Source organism: Vanacampus margaritifer, chromosome 8 (assembly GCF_051991255.1).
Source record: "Vanacampus margaritifer isolate UIUO_Vmar chromosome 8, RoL_Vmar_1.0, whole genome shotgun sequence".
In the NCBI taxonomy this organism is placed as follows: Eukaryota; Metazoa; Chordata; class Actinopteri; order Syngnathiformes; family Syngnathidae; genus Vanacampus; species Vanacampus margaritifer.
The window spans coordinates 3,622,760-3,643,955 of NC_135439.1; the positions used below are offsets into that span (position 1 = coordinate 3,622,760).

Here is a 21,196-nt window from a genome sequence, read left to right on the forward strand (position 1 = left end):
TTGAAACAACTGACACAGAAGACTCCCGCTGATGTTTCTGCCCGCTTGTTTGTTCACCCGGGAAGCACAATAATCATCTCAGTGCCGAGATGGAGCCTCCTGCAGTAATGACATGCTCAAATGAGGTCATGTGCATGTGTCACTTGAGAACCGGTCGCAGAGGAGGAGCTGCTGCATTGATTGCAAAATAGCCGGAAAACGAACAATAAAAAACATAATACAGTGCACATCAAATACAGACATTGGCTGGCGTGTGTTCATCTTGTTACGGTTTCGTATTCACGGCCTGTTGTCGGACAATTTCCACCTTTTTGTGCAGACAGAGTTTTAATACGATTTGCAGCCTCAGGGAACAGACGAGCCTGAAAGGGAATGGCGGTGGAATATAAACAGAAGACAACCTTTCTCAGGTTTTTTTACGATAAGTGAAAACTCTACAATCCTACATTTTCTGATTTCAAGGTCTATGTATTATCCTCCATGTTGAGTTAATTAAAAATGCTTGACTACAAGAGTCAGGATTAACATAACGCAGACCCCTGTATGACTGACATATCTATAATGGAGTCGCCCTTGCCATAAAAGGAGACTGGACGATGTGCCCAACGTGACAGTTTGGATTCCAGCACATTACTCAAAGTGATTGGCGCAGACATAGACATGCATTCATCAGTGCAGGCCTCTGCTGTGCTGCATTTTATCGTACCCGGTATGCAAATGCAGAAACTGTGGGATGAGGCTGTAATAAAAATACTGTCTACAAAAAGTGCACAATCCAATGAGGGCCGTACAAGAACAGTGTAAAAAAAATACATACACGGCAAAAGCGCGTATACACTTTTCACATGAACTTTTTTGTTTTTCTACAGGTACCGTGAAAAGGGAAATAATTTGATAGAGAACTTGTCAAGAACAAGGAAGGTGGGTTCTAAAGCACTTTTGGACAAGGATGCAAAATAAAGGACAAAAGAAAAGCAGGCCTGAGGTTGAAGGAAGGAAGACAGAAAAGTATGTTTAAGCTATGGAAGAAAGGATCTGAGGACGGAGATAGGAGTTATGGAAGACAGTCAGAAAAGTAAGTATAAACCATGGAAGGAAGAACAGAAGGATAAATGTGACAATGCATGACTAAAAAGTGAAGAAATGCAGGAAAGAAAGAAGAGGTCAGGGTGGGAAAGATGGCTGGAATAAAAGCTGGACAGAAGTAAAACAAATGTAAATGTAATAAACTTCGTTTTATAATAATAATATTAAACATGTGAGACGGAAAGAGGGAAGAATTAACAAAGGAAGGCAGAAAAAACAGCCTAAACAAAGGAAGGAAGGATGAATGAAAAAGCTGGCATGAGGGAAGGAAGATCAGACGGGAAGCAACGAAAATATGGAGGGAGAGACGAAGAAAGTAAGAAAGTTTCAGTAAACTGTTGACGGTGGACTGTGGAGGTTCAACATTGGAGTCGCTGCAATACCGCAAACCTCCATCATGAGCGCTGTAAAAGTCTAAACCCCCCAGTTCTCGTTCGCTCTCGCGATAACTCAGTGGCTGGCTGCACCGGCGGCCACACAGTCGGTGAAGAGATGGCGGCCAGAGGGGGCTTTCAGTCGGCACCCACTGGTGGTGGAGGCGGCGTAATTGGTCTAGGAGCCCCGGTACCGGGCGCGGGGCCAGGAATGGGCCCCGGTACTCCCTCTGGAAGGATGGGACCGTCGTCGGCCGCGCAGAACCACATGTACCGCTCCCCGATGCCTGGGCCTGGGTACCCGGTGAGATATCGCTCCATCTTTGCTTGGTGACGCGTAGCTCGTCCGCTAGAACAAAGCCCCTTTACCAGCGCTTTGTCACGGCCAGCTAACCATTAGCCGCGTTATGGGCGCCCGCCACTGTCGAAACGGGTTATAAACACCAAGTAGCCCCAGCTGAAAAGCGACATTGCTCCTGGTTGCTTCAATCTAGTTAACTATCAAACGACTCAATTGTCAGTTTGCCTTGAATTATTTATCCATCCGCGTTACTGTCTAGCCCCCTAGCTATTTAGCTTAGCATGCTAAAATGACTAGCTGGTCGCCGTGGCAGGAATTCACTCACAAATCGTCGCCGATTTTGTTTGTTTTTTTCTTCCCCCGAGCAGCGAACCCGTCAAAAAGGGTACCGCGTAGTTCTAGCTTCGTGCAGGGTAAACTGTGAGCCTTGTAACAGTCGGTTGACGAGTCAACAAATGAATGGCGCGTGAAGCGTGCTGCTAACTATTCGAAAGTGGTGGACGTTGCTGCTTGGATGCTTTAGCGTTCATTTCGTTTACCTGCACATGTTAACATTCCACTATAATCAATAAAAACTGAATCGATGACACTGTCAAATGCGTATTGATAGATAATTTGTATATTATAGTGGCGTTCAATTAATTACACTGCAGCATACTGAGATCTAAGATTTTTTTTTTTATTGTTATAATACTTATATAATAATAATTATTATTGTTATTTTTTTAGGGTGAAACGTGGCAGTCCTATTTGGCAAAAGTTTTGGTGGGATCCAGGAAAAAAAAAACATGATCTAGATCAGGAGTCTCCAAATCTAGTCCTTGGGAGCCCTTATTCCCTACTCTGTTTTCCATGTATCCATCCTCCTTTAATCAATAATCCTCAAATGTCAGGCTTCTGTAGAGCTTGTTGATGAGCGGATCATTTGATTGAGGTATGTAGGAGGTGGGAAACATGGAAAAAAGGCTGGATAGGAGCCATTGAGAACCGGACCTGGAAACCATTTATCTAGATGTTGCCTGATGGTGTTGGATATGGTTAGTAATATAGTTATAGTCTTTAATACATCTTTAAAAAAAAAAGTATTAGCTTCATTACCTTCAGTTTTTATTTTGTACTCATAAGGACATTAATTAAAGAGCCAACTTGTGAGCCCATTCGAATTCTGTTGCCAATCAAAACTGCAGCTCAATGACTGTTTGTGTGGAATCTTAGTGTTTTAAGTTGTGAGGTCCCGGTGCCGTCTTAATTATCTTTAGGCAGAAAGTAGCTTCTTAGTATTTCAATGTTGTGTTACACCCCAATTTGTAATAGAGGTCTAACAATTAATTGATAAAATAGTCCAAATTTTTGGCGTTTCAGCCTCAAATTTCTGAAGTTATTCGATAAATCGTTTCAGCCTTATTAATGCCGTTTTACACTCTTCTTCTCTTAAGATGTCTCTTTATGCGTGCCAAGATTCTACATGTCGAATATCCGCCAATCTATTGTCTCCTGCAAGGCTACACCTGTATTTAAAACATTAATGGAAATATTTTATCAGTGGCCCACAATTGTCAAGTGTGTGTTGCCTAGCGACAAGCGACTCGGCTGAAAAGATGTTGTGTTTTTCCCCATCCCCGAGCATCCTTGACTGCTTTCATTCATCCCGGCAGCCTGACGTTAGCGCGCTGAATAGCGCCAAACTCGCTTATTCTCGGGTACTTCAAGGCCGCGCAGATGTGCGTGCCTGCGGCACAGCGTGGGCGGTCTTTCTCTGTGTGAGGGGGGAAAAGGCGGCGCATCTCGATAAGCCGTTATTGTTGACGTGAAGTTGTCATCTGATGCCACCTTGCCGCTTAAGGACCACAGCCGTTTTTGGGGATTTGTCTTTGCTGCCGCACTTGACCGCCGCACTCATGCTGTCCGATACCCGAAGTCGGCTCTTTGAGTTCTTGGCCCACGGCTTGGTGAGTGACGGTTGTTGTTTGGTCGTACTTATCTGACTTTTTGAGGGGGGGTTTTAAGCTGGGAGTGGGACACACCTGCGTAATTTAAGAAATTGATTCAACAGCCGTACACCGTGCAGAATTCGACTAAACTCGGGTGCAGTGTGCAGGGCATTGGCAACTTGTTTTCATGAGTGGCTCAATAGCTTTACTGTGATTCAAAGTTTTAATCTGATCACATAACACACAAATGCACACAAGCGTTCACAAAAAAAAAAAAACAATGCGGTGCTCAATCGGGTGTGAGTCGTCAACCGTTATTTTTGTTCACGATGGTCAACTTCAGCCTTAGCAAAGTGAGCGATTCCAATTTTCATACTAATTCGGGTTACATCGCAGTTGTAGGAACCAAACGCCGTCACAAACCGAGGGCCCGCTTCCCTGAAAGATGCTTCTAGGTGCCGCCCGGAGTAGTTCTAGACCAGGGGTGGGTAAACTCGGTCCTCGAGGGCCGAGTCCTGCAGGATTTGGACGCTTCCCTTCTCCAACACAGCTGAATATGATCAGCTCATCGGCAAACTCTGCATAAGCGTGATAACGATCCTGTTGATTGGAATCAGCATGTGTTGGAAGAGGGGAACCTCCAAAAGCTGCAGAACTCCGGCCCTCGAGGACACAGTTTGCCCATCCCTCTTCTAGACCATTACAACCTCCAGCTTCAAGAATTTTCTTAATACATTTCCAGATCAATAACTCATAAATTCCTACTCTGGTTTTATGACCTGCTGAAATTCTGCCAGGTGAAGATGTAATCACACTGGATCATTTAGGGCCACGTGCCAGCATTTGTTTGAAGTTGCTGAATCAGCAGCCACTATTGTTCCCCCCGCCCTTTTGATGTTTTTTTTCTTCTTTTTTTTGTCACCCAATGCAGAGACCAGGCATGCCTCCATCCAGTCGTATGACCCCGCAGGGACCCGCCATGGGCCCCCCGGGGGGCTACGGCGGCAGCCCCGTGTCCCGCCCGGGGATGCCCGGCGTGATGGACCCGTCTCGGAAGAGGCCGGCCCCGCAGCAGATCCAGCAGGTTCAGCAGCAGAGCCGCAACCAGCAGTAAGAGGCGATCAATACCTTTAGAGGCAGATGCATGGTTTAATTAGAAGGCCAGCGTTTAATGGTGGGATTAGATGACGCCTGCATCAACTTCAGCCGGCGCTGATCAATACTGTTGCACAAATTGCGCTGCTTAACTTAGAAAACGCCACGCTTCAAAGTAATGGCGATGAAATTTGTTCTATGTCAAGATGACGATAACGATACACTACAGCATCCTTGTCTGACTTTGAATGTGTTTTGTACAGTACAAAGAAGAAGAAGATGGCTGATAAAATTCTACCTCAAAGGGTGAGTGGTTGCATGAACGCTGTGTCTCTGAAGTAGGTTACGCACAATATTTATCATCTTAACTGATTTGTTTTTGTTTTGCTTTAAACGTGAGACCACACAAGATGATTAACCAAAAATGTAATGCGTGTTTCCTTATTTTTTAATTTGTGTCATACTTATGATGACCAACACACAATTTCCCTAAACCAGATCTGATGACGTACAGGGTTTCACCCAGGAAACTTGCTAAGCCCTGACCTATGACCTTTGCTGAATTTGCTCAGGAGGTGGAAAATGCTTCAATTTTGTCCAGTTATCAGGATGTGTGAGCCCAGCAATTATTGTTAATTTCCCCAAGTATGTTGAGGTCAATATTGAAATGATTTAACGTTTGAGTTTGTTGCCCCGACTAGGATAAAAAATGACTCTTAGAACACGCCTACATCATGGGATAATCTTTCAAAGGCATCTGACAACCGGGCCTTTGCTGACATTGACCAGAAGGGGCAATCGTGTTTAAAAAAAATCAACCTGATTTCGTAATACCAGGCACCCTCACCTTGTCCCCTGGCCTTGTTTCAGATCAGGGAACTGGTCCCGGAGTCTCAGGCTTACATGGATCTTTTGGCCTTCGAGAGGAAGCTGGACCAGACCATCATGCGCAAGAGGCTGGACATCCAGGAGGCCCTCAAGAGGCCCATTAAGGTTGATTTTAGCTTTGTCGAATAACTCTTTGACCGCCAGACGTTTTCAGAAAAGGGATGCCGTGGGTGCCAGCCGTTTTAAGCATTTTTGACTGATCTTTCAAGGTCCACAGAAAATTATGTGTTTGGACTATGGAAACACACATACTACCAAATGAAAGATTGGACTCTCATCTTTCATCAGAAAAAAAAGTTTGTTTCTACCTTATTCCGTTTTTCAGTAATCAACAATAGAAAATGGTTAGTTTCACCTCTGTTTTGAAAAAAAAACGTCTTTTAACGTCTTTGGCACTCCTCCATAGGATTTTACTAAACGTCATTTAACGTTTTTGGCAGTCAAAGAGTTAAAAAAAAAATTAATAATAATTAATTCTCATGTAATTATTGTTGCACCAAGTAGGGCTCACCAAATACTCATGTTAATAACATTTAAGTTTCTTCTATTTTTTTGGTTTCTTTTTAGCAAAAGAGAAAGCTTCGTATCTTCATATCAAACACCTTCAATCCAGCCAAGCCCGACGCTGAAGATGGTGAGGGCACTGTTGCATCATGGGAACTCCGCGTGGAGGGGCGTCTACTGGAAGATGTAAGAGTCTGCTTACAGTAGCACATTGTTCATTAAGCAGCACCGTTTGGCAACAGTATAACATTTTTTCCATTGCAAACTATTTTGTAAAGACTCAACAAATTGCTGTGTTGTTCTAATCAGTTTTTTCACCCTTTCAGTAATACAACACACATTTACTTTCCAGACGGCCGTATCCAAATATGAAGCCACCAAGCAGAAGAGAAAGTTCTCGTCCTTCTTCAAGTCTCTGGTGATTGAGTTGGACAAGGACCTTTATGGTCCTGATAATCACCTTGTGGAAGTAAGAATTCTTTCTACATCAAGGCTTGAAATAAGCGGGTTTCGCATTGCATTGTGTGAGACAAAATTGCCATTTTGTGCCTGAAACAAACGCAAAACTGCAGATGGGTGGTTTATATGGCAAAATGCAGAGCTTCCAAATATTACAGAAATCACTAACTAACTCATTGCGCCCATAGCGTGTCATGTGTTTGTACCAAATTAAAAAAATATATAAAAAAATTTAACACAGCACACTAGCAAAACATCGTTCATCCCTTAAAGAACAACTGTTTTGTTGTTTTTTCTCAGAACTGGGGCTTAATTCAAGGTGGAAGGAATTTTAAACAGTTTGAAATACGAGTCCGCGTTAGCACAAAACCTTCAGGCTTCTGCCAGAAAGCAAGACAAAATGTCACAAATCGCCTGCTTGAACATTTGAACTTTATTAGGGTTAATCAGAGGCACTTGAAAACTGTGCCTGACTCCCATTGAACATGACTTTGAATGGGAATGTTTAATTCTGATCGCTGCCACATCCCAAGTTACAGTATGAGCGGGTGCGTTTTTGCAACTATCAGGGATGTGATTTTTCCGCTAATTCGCGGAATTCCGCTTTTTTTATCAAAAAAATAATTTTCATTTTTTATTTTTTTTGTAGTTCATTGTGTATGCACATGACTCCGACAGATAACATCTTCTGCTATAACATACATTTGTGGTATGCTCTAATATGAGTTACTTTTCATTTGGTCATGATGCAATTATTTGTTCATGAAATTTGAACCCCTCAACATTATTTATGTGTTAACTTAGTAATCACATTAGTTAGATATGATGATATTCTCAGTGATAGTTTTTAAAAGCAAAGGCAGTCCAATGTTTTTGAATGTGACTGATTTTGAGTTGACTAAAACTGCCATTTTATATGGGATAGTTCAATATACATTGAAAATTTATGCTGTTGTTTTGTCTATTTCTTTGTCATGTGAGTGCATTGAAAGTACTTAAAAACACAGAAAACCCATGAGCTCCTGGACCTAGCTGGGTGCCAGCGGCCCCCAGACCCCCGGCTAAATTGTCAGATAATTTCACTTTGGTCAAATCACATCCCTAAACTATATGATCTCGTTTTATTTTTCCTTCACATTTCAAAGATAAAAATGTGATGTAATTGAATTAATATGGTTTGTATCCACACACAAAAACTGGCAGTTGAACAGGGTTCAGTAGACTTTTTATATTAACTTTAGAAATATATCCACAGAGAGACATTTATCTTCCATCTGTGCAGCACTTTCACTGCCTTCAGAAATAACCGTGGCAAAAAGGTTTCCCATTTTCTAAAGGTTATCTTTGCACCAATTTAGTGGCACAGGACCGCAACCACCCAGGAGACCGATGGCTTCCAGGTAAAGAGACCTGGCGACGTGGGTGTCCGTTGCACAGTCTTGCTCATGCTGGACTACCAGGTACCAAAAAGCTCACATTACTTCAAACTAGATCTGATCCCAATCTAACTACAAAATTACCCCCCCCAAGCCTCCGCAGTTCAAGCTGGACCCTCGTTTGGCTCGCATGCTGGGTATTCACACCCAGACGCGACCCGTCATCATCCAGGCACTGTGGCAGTACGTCAAGACTCACAAATTGCAGGACCCCCACGAGCGGGAATTCATCAACTGCGACAAATACCTGCAGCAGGTGGGAACCGTTCCGTCCCTTAAACGAGGGTACACAACACGCATATCAATTTCTTCCCCCAATGTGAGACCCCATACAAGCTACTTTCATGATAAGGAAATGAACATTTGTTGTTTCAACTCAACTTTATTTATAAAACAGCCGTCACAGCATACAAATTGCTGTACGCGGAGTAAAGACCGCTAAAACAAAATAACACATTTCCATAACACACCACAGGATATTCTTTTGAGACGCTCAACAATCAGTTGTGTGCTGATTTTGATGAAAACATGCTCAAATTTGACCCCATTATTGGTATGGGAGCAGAATCTAGAATGCTACAAACAAGAAATCGAAGCAAGGCTAACTTTAAGTACGCTACACTTCCCCTTCTTTCTTTTGTGAATAACTAACTGATGATTTTGTTTAATTTTTCACTCAAAGTCCATCGTTCGTCCAGTCACTTGACCATTTTAACATTTACGATTCTTGGTACGGATTTACTTTCATCCTGTCTGACGCTTACAAACTGAGAGCTGGCATTCATAGCAGGCATAAGGTGATGTTATGCAGCGCATTTGTTTGCCTCCGTTTTGTCCTTGTATGGGTGTAAGTCCCACCACAAGACAATCTCCTGAGACTAAACATGACTGCCGCTTCAATGTCATATCAGTAAAAACAGAAATGCACCGAAGCGTGACAGATTTGTATTATTCATGGTTAAAAAAAGAAATGGATTTTGAGGTTTCATCACCGCGAGTCGTCAACTTCTTGCTCTCGTAAATGACAAGGTTCCCATGAATGCTTGAAATTAAGTGCATTCATTTATACGACACTTTGGGGGTTGGAAATGTGCTTTATAACAGCTCAAGCAATTCTAACTATTTGAGGTAGCGCTTTGACTACGTAGCTGACTTCTTATGTGAAGAAATAAAACAAGTGGAGCTAAAAATGAATCGGAGCTGCTACAGCTCGACTTGAGCTCATTCACTGCCTTGGTCAAAGGTGGTTGTTGTTTTTTTAATATGTAAAAAGTCTTTCGAATTTATGTAGTGAGTTTTGGTGGTGCGCTAAATTTAGCATTTTATTAGAGCCCTAATAGTCGCTGATTATTATTCTTGCAAAACAATCGGCTTTTTGGAGCTGTCAACGTGCGAGAAGAAGAGTTCATCTATAGTTGATTTCCCCTTTAAGTGTGATTTGCCGAGCTGTCGGGCACTTCAACATATTTTAGGAAGTGCCCGAATGTCCACTGAACTGCCTTACATTCAATCTGTAGATCTTCGAGACCCAGAGGATGAAGTTCTCCGAGATCCCGCAGCGCTTGCATGCGCTGCTGATGCCTCCCGAGCCCATCATCATCAACCATGTGATCAGGTAGCGTCGCGCCAGTGCCTCGTCGCAGCTCATGAAAGCACTCAGGGGAATTGTTTGGTACTGAATTTGCTCCCTGGGCATTGCGCCAGCGTGGACCCCAACGACCAAAAGAAGACGGCGTGCTACGACATTGACGTGGAGGTGGACGACACGCTGAAGACTCAGATGAACTCCTTCCTGCTGTCCACCGCCAGTCAGCAGGAAATAGCAGGCTTGGACAATAAGGTCATTAATCCGCAGATACTCACTACTTAGCCATCAAAGATTTTGTAGCTGCACCTCTAGTTAGAGATGAACATTTCTTATCATGGTTACCGATATCATTTCTGTGCTAAAAGAAGTGTAGACGGGAAAAAAATCTGATTAATAACATCGCAACGTGGTTTATTGTGAATACGAAACATGTAAAATAGTCAGCAATTCTATTTACTTTCTGACATTAGAAATTGGTACTGTGAACTGCAAAGCCCCACAAAATGTACTTAATTTTTTTTTTTTTTTTTTACTGAGATTACGGTCAGGTCACAAATTTAACTCATTCACTGCCATTCACAGCTATAGACAAAAAAATTCATTTGAACAATTTCTATTAGTTTAACTTTTTTTCTGTCATTTCTGTTAACAAGAGTATGAAAACCTAGGAAAAAAATGTTTGTACATTTAGAACAGATGTAAAATTTGTGATTAATCGTGAGTTAACTAGTGAAGTCATGCGATTAATTACGATTACAAATTTTAATCGCCTGATGCCCCAAATTTTTAATGATCTTTTCTTAAAAAAATAAAAATAAATATATATATATATATATATATATATATATATATATATATATATATATATAATTTTTAATAAAAAATAGATTATTAAAAATTAGGGGCATCAGGTGATTAAAATTTTTATCGGAATTAATCGCATAACTTCACTAGTTAACTCACGATTATTCACAAATGTTATATCTGTTCTAATACAATAAAAAAAAATCTAGGTTTTCATACTCTTGTTTACAAAAGTGGGAACAAATGTTAAACTAATAGAAATAGCTCAAATGAAATTTGACGTCTATAGCCGACAATGGCAGTGAATGAGTTAATAGTGGGACAACTATGTTGAAGTTTCTTTGGAGAACTTTACAGAAACGTGTGTTGCATTGTGGCCAAAAGATTCATTCTACCTTTGGTCACAACGTGATACGGAATTGTGATTCAGGTGAAGCCCGTCTATAGTGTTAATACTAACCATTTTGAAATATATCACAGTTTACCAGTAGCCCATTTCATCCCCGACTCGAATGCAACTCTTGCACTCTGTGTACCTAATGAAGTGTCTCGCGAGTGCATTGCAATAATGGCGACGATAACGCAGCGCGTCGGGCGGAATGTAGACTGCGCCGCCGCTTTCAATGTGGCGTGAAGGCGCGGCTCCATTAAACACTCTCTCGTTACGGCTACAGATGTGTCCAGCGCGCTGAGGCCAATTTCACACAAATGTGCTCCTGATGCCAGTCAGGTCAGGTTTGCCGTGCCTCCCGCCGGCAGTCATTAGAGGAGAGACAAATAGTTTACGTTGAGGCTAGCGACTCCTGCTGGTTGGTGCAGCCCCCCCCCCCCCCCATATCGACTGCATTGAGATGAAAATAAAGCAACGTATTGACATGTTTGCACGTATTCGCACCTTGCCTGTCTGACCGCCTTGAATTAAATGTGCAGTGAATCACAAGCCGGTCCTTTTGTTTGCTCTCAGATCCACGAAACCATCGAGACCATCAACCACCTGAAGACCCAGAGAGAGTTCATGCTCAGCTTCGCCAGAGACCCTCAGGGCTTCATTAATGACTGGCTGCAGTCGCAGTGCAGGGACCTCAAGGTGAGTGTATGACCAACATCCGGAAGCGCTCTCTGGAAATGAGAAAAAAAATTAAAAAGAGACATAATGTCGTTTTTCACAAGTTGGAACCGTTCCCAGCTGTTTTGTTTTGTTTTGCTGAAGTTTACTTGTTGCTAGAAGGCTGAAACATTTTTGTGAATGTCGCTGGCGTCAGCCGAATCCTATTAGTAAAAAGGCTCACTGTAAAAAAAAATGTGGAGTAATATTTACTTGAAAAAACCTAGTAACGTTTTTTTCCACTCAGAAATTCGAAGTAAATTTTACAAGGCCAATTTTGAGTGCATTTGTCTAGTTTATTTAATAAACAAACAAAAAAAGTCAGCGTTGAGGAATCAAATAATGACCTTTGGCTTGGTAGACAGACATGCTACCACCTGAGTCATGCCACTCCTTCTGTTTGTCACTATACTGCATAGCTGGTGTGTCCAAAATGAGACCTAAATCGGTCTCTTGGCGGTACGAGGATTCCACCTGACTCCAACAATATACTAATATACAGTGGAGTGGCATGGCTGAGGTGGTAGAGTGGCTGTCACCCAAGTTGAAGGTCATGGGTTCATTCCTCAATGCCTACAGAGCTCTTTTTAAAATAAAAATAATAAACTTGTAAAATGTACTCAAAACTCCTTGTAAAAGTTACTCAGAATTTTTGATCGAGAAAACAAAAAATACAGTAATCCCTCGCTATAACGCGGTTCACTTTTCGCGGCCTCGCTGTTTCGCAGATTTTGTTTGTTTTTTTTGTGCAATTTTGCATACTTTTTATATATATATATATAGTAATGTACCTATTTTACAAAATGTATGAAGGTTTGAACATTGCGAATGTTTAAACAAGAGAGAAATGTGAGAACATGTAAATGCCTTAATGAGAAAAGTACTTTGCGGATTTCAATTATTGCAGGTATTTTTTGGAACCAAGCCCCAGCAATTTTTATTTTTTTATTTTTTTTTTACAGTGTAAAATAAATGGTCATTTAGGCAGCGAACAAGTTATTGCAATAGCATGATGGCTCCATCATTTCAGGATGAAGTCTAACATCACCGATACGGATGCGAGATCAATCTGTAACGGTTAAGTGGCACTCCGGTGTTTGTGCAATTGAGGGGATTTGACAGTTATTGGCACCATGTGAACACTTGATTGCATTAAAAACGCACGCGCCGCCGCGCTGGGATGCTCGCTTTTATCACGGGTGCAACCGAGCATGACGCGTTCAATAACATTCAGTCTGGTGGATGAGCAGGTGCCCGGGCCATCGAGCGCGAACCTGCCGCCGAGTACCAGAAGGCTTCGACTTGAGGAATCTGACAAATTAAAAAAAAAATTGTAAAAAAGAAAAAAAAGTCAACTGTGGCTCTGGTCTCTCGGCAGACCATGACGGACGTGGTGAGCAACCCCGAGGAAGAAAGACGGGCCGAGTTCTACTACCAGCCGTGGGCTCAGGAGGCCGTGTGTCGCTACTTCTACTCCAAGGTGAGTCCTTACAGTCGCTTACCCACAATGCAACGGGTGAAAACACGCACGTTATGGTCGTGCTTGCAGGTGCAGCAGAGGCGACAGGAACTGGAGCAGGCGCTCGGAATCAGGAACACCTGAAGTCGTTGATTGTTGGATGGTCATGCAGGATGTTGACTTTATTTTTAACTACCACTTTTTTTCCTTCTTCTTTTTTGAGCACAAATTTCCATTTAACTTTTTGTTCAATGTCTTAACCTCCGAACATTCCTACCCTCGCGCTAACTTGAACACAAAAAAAGTATCTTTGAAAAATGAAAAAAGAAAAGAAAAACAATCGGCCCATTGAGTTCTACATTTAACCAAACAGGACATCCCTTGCTTTTTGTCCACCTGCCATTGTAGTTCTAACTTTCTTTTCTTTTTTTTATGATTATTCATTTTTGATTATCTATGTATATCAGTACTTGTCTTGTTAACTAGTACAGATGATGACCAAGGAAGTACCTTGTTAGAAGTACCGCTAGCCCAAATAGGTTTTGTACATACTGAGCAGAAGAAGGGTGTGAAGTTAAGTTGTACCTCTTTATCTTTTTTTTTTTCTTCTTCTTTGTACAAGCTCAGATAGTAGATGCTGTATTTATAATAAAAATAAGAACAGTCAGCGGCAGTTATTAAAGTGCAGCAAAGCCACAAATATGTTGGACAGAATTGATTGAGTTGAGAAAATGATTGGAAATGTGTGGCGTGGACACTGTAGTAATTATTTGAAGCTTTTTGATGGACCAAAACTATTTTTCTGTATGTTCTTATGTCATAATAAAGCATATGTAAATCTTAGTTTGTGGCGCTTCTTGACATCCATATCTAGATTGTTGATATATTTTTATAAAAAAAACCTGTTAAATAATAATTACAAAAAGGTAATGCATTCTATCTATTTTGCTTGGGGTAATATAATGTATTTTTTTTCTTAAAAGACTAAATAGATTAAATATTTTAATGTTATTTCTACTTACTGCACTGCTGTCCAAATTTATGACATAAAAAATTGTGAGCTATACAGATGACATTTTTCTACATTTTGAATTCTACAAATATTTTCTTATATATATTTATTTCTAGTCCATAGTTCCACCTTTTAAAAATGTCTTTGCTATTTTTATACCTTTTTCTTAAATGTATTTTTTAACATGGGCATTAAGAAATGTTGATGTTTTGCTATTTCTATGGAGTGTGTATGATTTATGGTCATTTAAAAAAAATTGGGGGGGGGGGGGGGTCTAATTAAGTAATAAATTCCAGTCCAAAATTAATATCAGCAAACCCTCATATTATTGGGCATTATTTAGAAAATTAAAATATGAAACGTGTGTGCGAAGGGGGGAAGGTAATGGATTCAAGGTTTGTGTTAAGTAAAAATAAAAAAAACAATCCCTGGCGCTCAAAGGTAGGCCGACGTGGTGACGTCATATATGCGTAACCCAGAAAATGCCAATTCTGACGACTGTACAGTGACTGATGACGTCACCACTTCGAAGGTGGGAACGCGCGTGTTGGGGAAGGAGGAGGGGTTTGGGAAGGCGCAGGCGCGCGCGCGCGCGCGCGTGCACCAGGCTTGTATCCCGCTATAAATATCGGCGGCGCTGACGTTCGTCTCTTGTGGATGTCCAACGATGGCAGCTCCCAAGAAAGTGTGCGTGGTCGGCTCCGGAAACTGGTAACTTAGTTCACAACTTCTATCATGCCAAGTTTGCTTCTGTGCTAATGGAGAGTGTGAAAACTCAAGTTAAAATGACAGAATTTTCTCTCAAGAGCTCATGCACGCACGTGAGTGGGAGTGTGTTCTACATTTGCCCATTTTGTCATAAAAAGAAATAAAAGCTTTTCTAATGGGGTATTTTTGTCATGTAGAGCTTCTTCTTTGGGCGCCTTTGACATTTCAAGTGCAGCCACTGCGTGCTCTCTGCTGCATGTCTTAAGTTACAAAGGCATTTTTGACAAGCGGCTTGTTATTTTGCCCTTTTGTCACCTGGCAAGCTTGGGGGTGGGGCGGGGACGGCTTAAAAAAAAAGTTATGAATTTAGGATAACAGTGCAGTGTATAGAGTTAAAAAAAACAAAACATCTACCTTCTCATAGAATTATGATATTCTTATTTGAAGCTGAAATGCTCTCAGCCAAAACCACATGTACTGAGCAATTCTTGGCTGATAACTAACAAGCTATTTTTGATCATTTTTATTTTTAATTTTTTCTATTTTTATGAATTGATTCAAGCTATTTTGTCTTAATATGACTTTTGTCTTGGTTAGATTAGAAGCACAGGTATTTATACTGGTGAATGTAAGTTTAAAAAAAAAAAGTTTTGTTTAGTTTTTGTTTTTACTGGTAGGAGAAGTGTGACTAAGCACAAGGCTTTAGTAATACTGAAAATATGTGTGCTTTTCTTATGTAAACATACATGCTGCCATAATAACAAAAGATCCGCCCAAAACAGGCAGCGACCTTTTCGCTCACGTTTTGACATGCCAATACTGCGTAATGTTGTACAGTATGCAAAGGAGACGTATTATGCAATTGTTTTCTGAATTTGAAACGCGAAAAAACTTGTTTGGAATCACTTGATTTGTGGGCGCCATCCAACAACTTTCATTACCATGACGACAGTGGGCGGAACAAGGGGGTTGCGACAATGCTAGCAGCTACGTAGTGCTGCCGATTTACTGACTTTGTTGCTATGTTTAGCGACTATTCCAAACTTGACACTGGCTGTTTTTCAAAAAAGAAAAGAAAAGTGACAAGGAACAAATCCAACAACTTTTTTTGAATTCTGGAGACTCTGGAGAAGTTCACCCCTCTAAGTCCAGACCAAAAAATAAATGAACTGTTTCACTAGAGTAGAGACACTTTTTTTTTAGGTGAAGGTACTCCTGACACAATTTGTATCCAACTTTCCTTATGCAAAGTGCTTCAAAAATCTACAGGTTTGTGTGCTAGCAGTCAAAAATAAAAACAGACAAAATGTTATATTAACTCATTCACTCCCGGCCATTTTCACTGAAGCAACCCCCTTCGCTCCTGGCTGTTTTACTGTATTTTTGACAGATTTTGCAAGGCCCACAGAATATTGTGTTCTATTGCTATAAAAACATGGAACCTACCAAAAGAAAGATTAGAGTCTCTTCTTTCATCAGGAAAAAAAGTATATTTTCATTCTATTTCCGTTGTGCAGCAATTGGCACAAGTTTCATCATTATTCACAAATTTGTTTAAAACTGTGGATAAATAAGCTTTTTGCAACATGGCCCTGGTTGATCTCTTATACTCTGCTGACACCTGGTGGCTGTTTTTGTGATAACTACCATTGCTTCAACCATTCTCTTCAATTCAGAGACTGCATCAGAGCCTTCTGTATGCTCTAGCATAAAAAAAACAACAACTTATAAATACGTCTTTGGGAGCATGGTAATATTTAAAATAGAACATATTTATACACTTTTGGGAGCAAATGAGATGAAGTCAACCCTCCCCATTTTTTTTTGACAATAATATGTTCAATGCAGCTCCACTGGCCTAAATATGGTATTCTGGTTAATATTGCATGAGTGGAATATGAGTTAAGCAGCAAAATGCAGCCATTTTTATCCATCTCAGTTGGCGGCCATTTTGCCACTTGCTATCGACGAAAGATGTTGCTCAGCAAACCACTTGTTTCACCAAAATTGAGTGCCAGTATCATCGTGTGTCCGCAGGGGCTCGGCCATCGCCAAGATCGTGGGCGCCAACGCGGCCGCCAACGCCAAGTTTGACAGCGTGGTCAACATGTGGGTGTTTGAGGAAATGGTGGACGGACGCAAGCTCACCGAAATCATCAACACGGACCACGAGAATGTCAAGTACCTGCGCGGGCACAAGCTCCCCCCCAACGTGGTAAGCCACAGACTCATTCTATTGGACGCTGCTGGACAGACTTATAAAAATAAATAAAATAACGATGGAACGTCATCGCGGGTCAGGTGGCCGTTCCAGACCTGGTGGAGTCGGTTAAGGGAGCCGACTTCCTGTTGTTTGTGGTCCCGCATCAGTTCATCATCCGCGTGTGCGACACCATCAAGGGACACATCAAGAAGGACGCTCACGGCGTGTCGCTCATCAAGGTACCCTCGCCGTTCTCGAACCCGCCTTCTGGGTGCTGACTGACTGTGCGTGTCTCGAGGGCGTGGACGCCGGTCCGGAGGGTCTGAAACTGATCTCCGAGGTCATCCGAGGGAAGCTGGGCATCAGCATGTCGGTCCTGATGGGAGCGAACATCGCTAGCGAGGTGGCGGAGGACAAGTTTTGCGAGACCACCATAGGTATGGGGTCAAATGTTGACCCTTGATTCCAAATATTTTTTTAAAAAGTAATACTTGACTCATTGAGCCATTTTCAACAGTAAAAAGATAATATTTTGTTTATGATTAACTCATTCACTGCCATTGACAACTATAGACGTCAAAAATTCATTTGAACTATTTCTAGTAGTTTAATTTTTTTTCCACTTTTGTTAACTAACAAGAGTATGAAAACCTAGAAAAAAAAATACTGTACATTTAGAACAGATGTAAAATTTGTGATTAATCGTGAGTTAACTAGTGAAGTCATGCAGTTAATTACAATCAAAAATTTAAAAAAAGATTATTAAAAATTAGGGGCGTCAGGCGATAACATTTTTAATCGTAATTAATCGCATGACTTCACTAGTTAACTCATGATTAATCACTCATTTTATATCTGTTCTAAATGTATAATTTAAAAAATTCTCGGTTTTCATACTCTTGTTAACAAAAGTGAGAAAAAAAGTTAAACTAATAGAAATAGTTCAAATGAATTTTTGACCTCTATAACCGTCAATGGTAGTGAATGAGTTAATGTGACAACTTCAATTATTTTTCATAAACAATTAATACTAGGGGTGTCAAAATTAGTGTGTTAATTTTGAGTTCATTCAAAGTTCCTTAAACGCCACAAAAAAAAAATTTTTAACGGGCGACTAATGACCGCTCCTTACTTGGAAAGCCTGTAGGGGGAGGCAGCAGAAACGTCCAGGTCAAAATTTAGCAGCAATAAATTAAATAATAATGCATATATTTGTAGAGACTCGGGTCAAGTTGTATTTTACAATTTTAAAAGCGTGCAGAATTTCATAAATTACTTAAAGTTACTGAACGTAAAATATTCCATTTCGAATCACTACTGCCACCTGCTGACAAATTTTTTTTGGGGGGTGTGTAGGGTGCAAGGACATCGCTCACGGGCCCATCCTGAAGGAGCTGATGCAGACCGCCAACTTCCGCGTGACGGTGGTGCAAGAAGCTGACGTTGTCGAGATCTGCGGGGCGCTCAAGGTTTGTCCAGTAACTGATCCTGTCAGGTTTGTAGAAGTTGGAGAAAGGAGCCGATGTTGTGCAGCTCACTTCACGCTACAAATATTGCAGGTTTCTTGATCGTGGAAATGCTTCCATCCGAGACCGTGAAGTAGATGAGCATTGGCGGCATCTTCTTGTGTTTCTGCAGAACATCGTGGCGGTGGGAGCGGGCTTCTGCGACGGTCTGGGTTTCGGTGACAACACCAAGGCGGCCGTGATCCGTCTGGGCCTTATGGAGATGATCGCCTTCGCCAAACTCTTCTGCGCCGACGGGCCCGTCTCGGCCAGCACCTTCTTGGAGAGCTGCGGGGTCGCAGACCTCATCACCACCTGCTACGGCGGCCGCAATCGCAAGATCGGCGAAGAGTTTGCCAAAACGGGAAAAGTAAGGAGAGCAGATTATTTCCTCTCCATTTGAGTTATCTCGTTGGTCTAAATGTGGATGATCTTTGTGTTCAGACCATCGAGCAGTTGGAGATGGAGCTGCTGAATGGCCAGAAGCTTCAAGGTCCGGCCACTGCAACTGAAGTCCACCAAATCTTGAAGCAGAAGAACATAGTGGATAAGTAAGTTCCTTTGTCTTATTATCATTTGAATTGAATCATCATGAAGAGGAAAAAAACATACGTACATTTTTTGGGAAGAATTTATTTTCCAAAAACCAAGACCAAGCGCAGTGGAGCTCAGATTCACGCCCAAAATTGATTCTCATGGTTCACTCAGAGGTGGCAAATCCAATTTAACCCTGGAGAACCCACGGGGTCAAATTTGGCCCCTATAAATTCTGCTACTCAAATATCAAAGACCTTTTTTTTTTTAACTTCAAAAGTCCAGAGTGCCACTTCTGACCCCTGCATGGGGGGGCCATCTAGTGGATGAATATTGCACTTACATGAGCCAGGGTGGTGGTGACAAGATGGCTGGCAACTTGCTGTTTTGTTGAGCTGGAAATCAATCCAAACAAAACCATCTTCTCAGCAAACCATCAGATGGTAAAATTGTGTTTTTTTTGTTCATCTATTTCATATCATGTTGCAGAATGCCTAGGAGTATGTTTTATATATATATTTTGATAAATTAGCAACTCTGAGCTAGTTAAAAAAAAAAAGGGTTAAAATTGAAAAAACTAATTTTCCAAAGAAGAAAAGGGTTCTTGGGTTCTCCAGGGTTAAAAAAAAAACTGCCACAGTTTGGCTTTAACCCCAGGTGCTAGCTAGCTAGCTTCCTAGCTACTGTTAGATATTATAACATTTTTAATACTTCATTTTATTTTATTAACCATTATTAACATTCCAATTCTTTATATTAACCTTGTCGTTGTCTACAAATAAAAGAGAGGAGGTCCTTAAACAATAAAAGCCGTCCGCCACCCGGAAGAGACACATTTGACGCTCTGAAATCCCACGTTTTTTAAGTGATGAAATTGGAAGCTGTTATCTGTCCAGAGATCTCTGATTGATTAAAAATCATTTTTGCAAAGGTGTATTTTTCTTACATTAAATCTATCTTCATTTTTGGAACACGCAAAGAGGACAAAATTCCGTTTATTCCTCTTCACTACCTCCTCGGGTGTCTGTTCAGGGAGCTAGCTAGCTAGCACGAGGGGCTAAAGCCAAACTGTGGCAGGGTTTTTAATTTCTGAACCTGGATTTGCCATCTCAAGTTCACTGTTGCCTTTGCGCAGGTTCCCTCTTTTCACCGCCGTCCACCTGATCTGCTTTGACGGCCATCCGGTTGCAGAGTTCATCAGCTGTCTGCAGAACCATCCCGAGCACATGTGACGGGTACGAGCCGGCCTGGATGGAGTCTGCCGGCCGGATGGGCGGTCCATTAAGACTTTGATTGCGCAGATGTCATCGTACAGTATGAGAGCCAGAGGGCTGAAGGCAAGCAAGGTGACCATTTTGGAGTCTCTTGCCAACTCTCCTTCTTCCGAGCGTCTGCGTTAAACTGCTCTTATCACATTACGTAACGCCGTCGCGTTTCACTGAGTAGAAAAGGCGGCACGTCGTCGCATAAATTGTCCAAAGAATGATCACCAGCGCCACAAAATGAAAGGTTAATACGAGGCATTTCCGTACTTTTCTGTGGGAAAACGACGAGTGCCTTCAAATGTTCTATGTCTTTGATTTCATTATTTATTGGGGGAATAAAACATGTGAACTCTGGTGTCCCTTTTCATTTGCCTCCACTTGCCTGCAAACTTGCTGTAATCGGACCTGGGATCACTAGAGGATTTGGTCAGCCACTCTATAAACGGTTCACCTTTACCATTTAATGGACAGGCTACACCATGATGCTAGCGGTTAGCACGCCTACCTCTCAGTTTTGAATCCTTATTGGAGTTTGTATGTTGTTTGTGTGGCTTCTGCCCACAGTCGTGTCTGCATGTTCTTATGATTGGTTGGTGACGAGTCCAGGGTGTGGCCTACCCAACTGTGACCTCCATGAGGACAAGCGCCGTAGAAAAGTCACAGTCAGAAGCATATGTCGGACTTTTAAAGGCCACGGAGTAAAAGTCTCAGAATAAGCAGTGTTACATAACTTTGCACTTTAGTTTAGAATTGGATTTGCTCTTCAAGAATCCTTTGCATAGTTTTTGAGTCAACTGCCTAGCGAGATTTCTAATTATAAGCTCTGCATAGAGAGGGCTAAATGTCCATCTAAAATTAGACGGAGCTGCGGCTGCATCATCTTTCTTAATTGCATACATAGATTATTGGATGGAGCTATTACCCCAAAAGTAAACGTTC

At 41.5% G+C, this 21,196-nt stretch overlaps 2 protein-coding genes across 2 annotated transcripts; both read left to right on the top strand.

Annotated features, from left to right (window-relative positions):
• The first annotated feature begins 1,521 nt into the window (after positions 1 to 1,521).
• On the top strand, positions 1,522 to 13,873 carry smarcd1 (SWI/SNF related BAF chromatin remodeling complex subunit D1). The gene is made up of 13 exons (XM_077574073.1): positions 1,522 to 1,764; positions 4,624 to 4,802; positions 5,051 to 5,093; positions 5,658 to 5,780; positions 6,243 to 6,365; positions 6,532 to 6,648; positions 7,997 to 8,098; positions 8,169 to 8,330; positions 9,592 to 9,689; positions 9,779 to 9,914; positions 11,431 to 11,553; positions 12,950 to 13,051; positions 13,121 to 13,873. Exons 1-13 carry the CDS (start codon positions 1,579 to 1,581, stop codon positions 13,172 to 13,174), a joined length of 1,548 nt encoding a protein of 515 aa, XP_077430199.1. The 5' UTR covers positions 1,522 to 1,578; the 3' UTR covers positions 13,175 to 13,873.
• A 783-nt stretch (positions 13,874 to 14,656) lies between these two features.
• LOC144056383 (glycerol-3-phosphate dehydrogenase [NAD(+)], cytoplasmic-like) lies at positions 14,657 to 20,611 on the top strand. The gene is made up of 8 exons (XM_077573158.1): positions 14,657 to 14,753; positions 16,788 to 16,965; positions 17,052 to 17,192; positions 17,252 to 17,390; positions 18,310 to 18,422; positions 18,592 to 18,828; positions 18,903 to 19,009; positions 20,128 to 20,611. The coding sequence occupies exons 1-8, from the start codon at positions 14,710 to 14,712 to the stop codon at positions 20,222 to 20,224; spliced, it is 1,056 nt and encodes a 351-aa protein (XP_077429284.1). The 5' UTR covers positions 14,657 to 14,709; the 3' UTR covers positions 20,225 to 20,611.
• Positions 20,612 to 21,196: the final 585 nt, after the last annotated feature.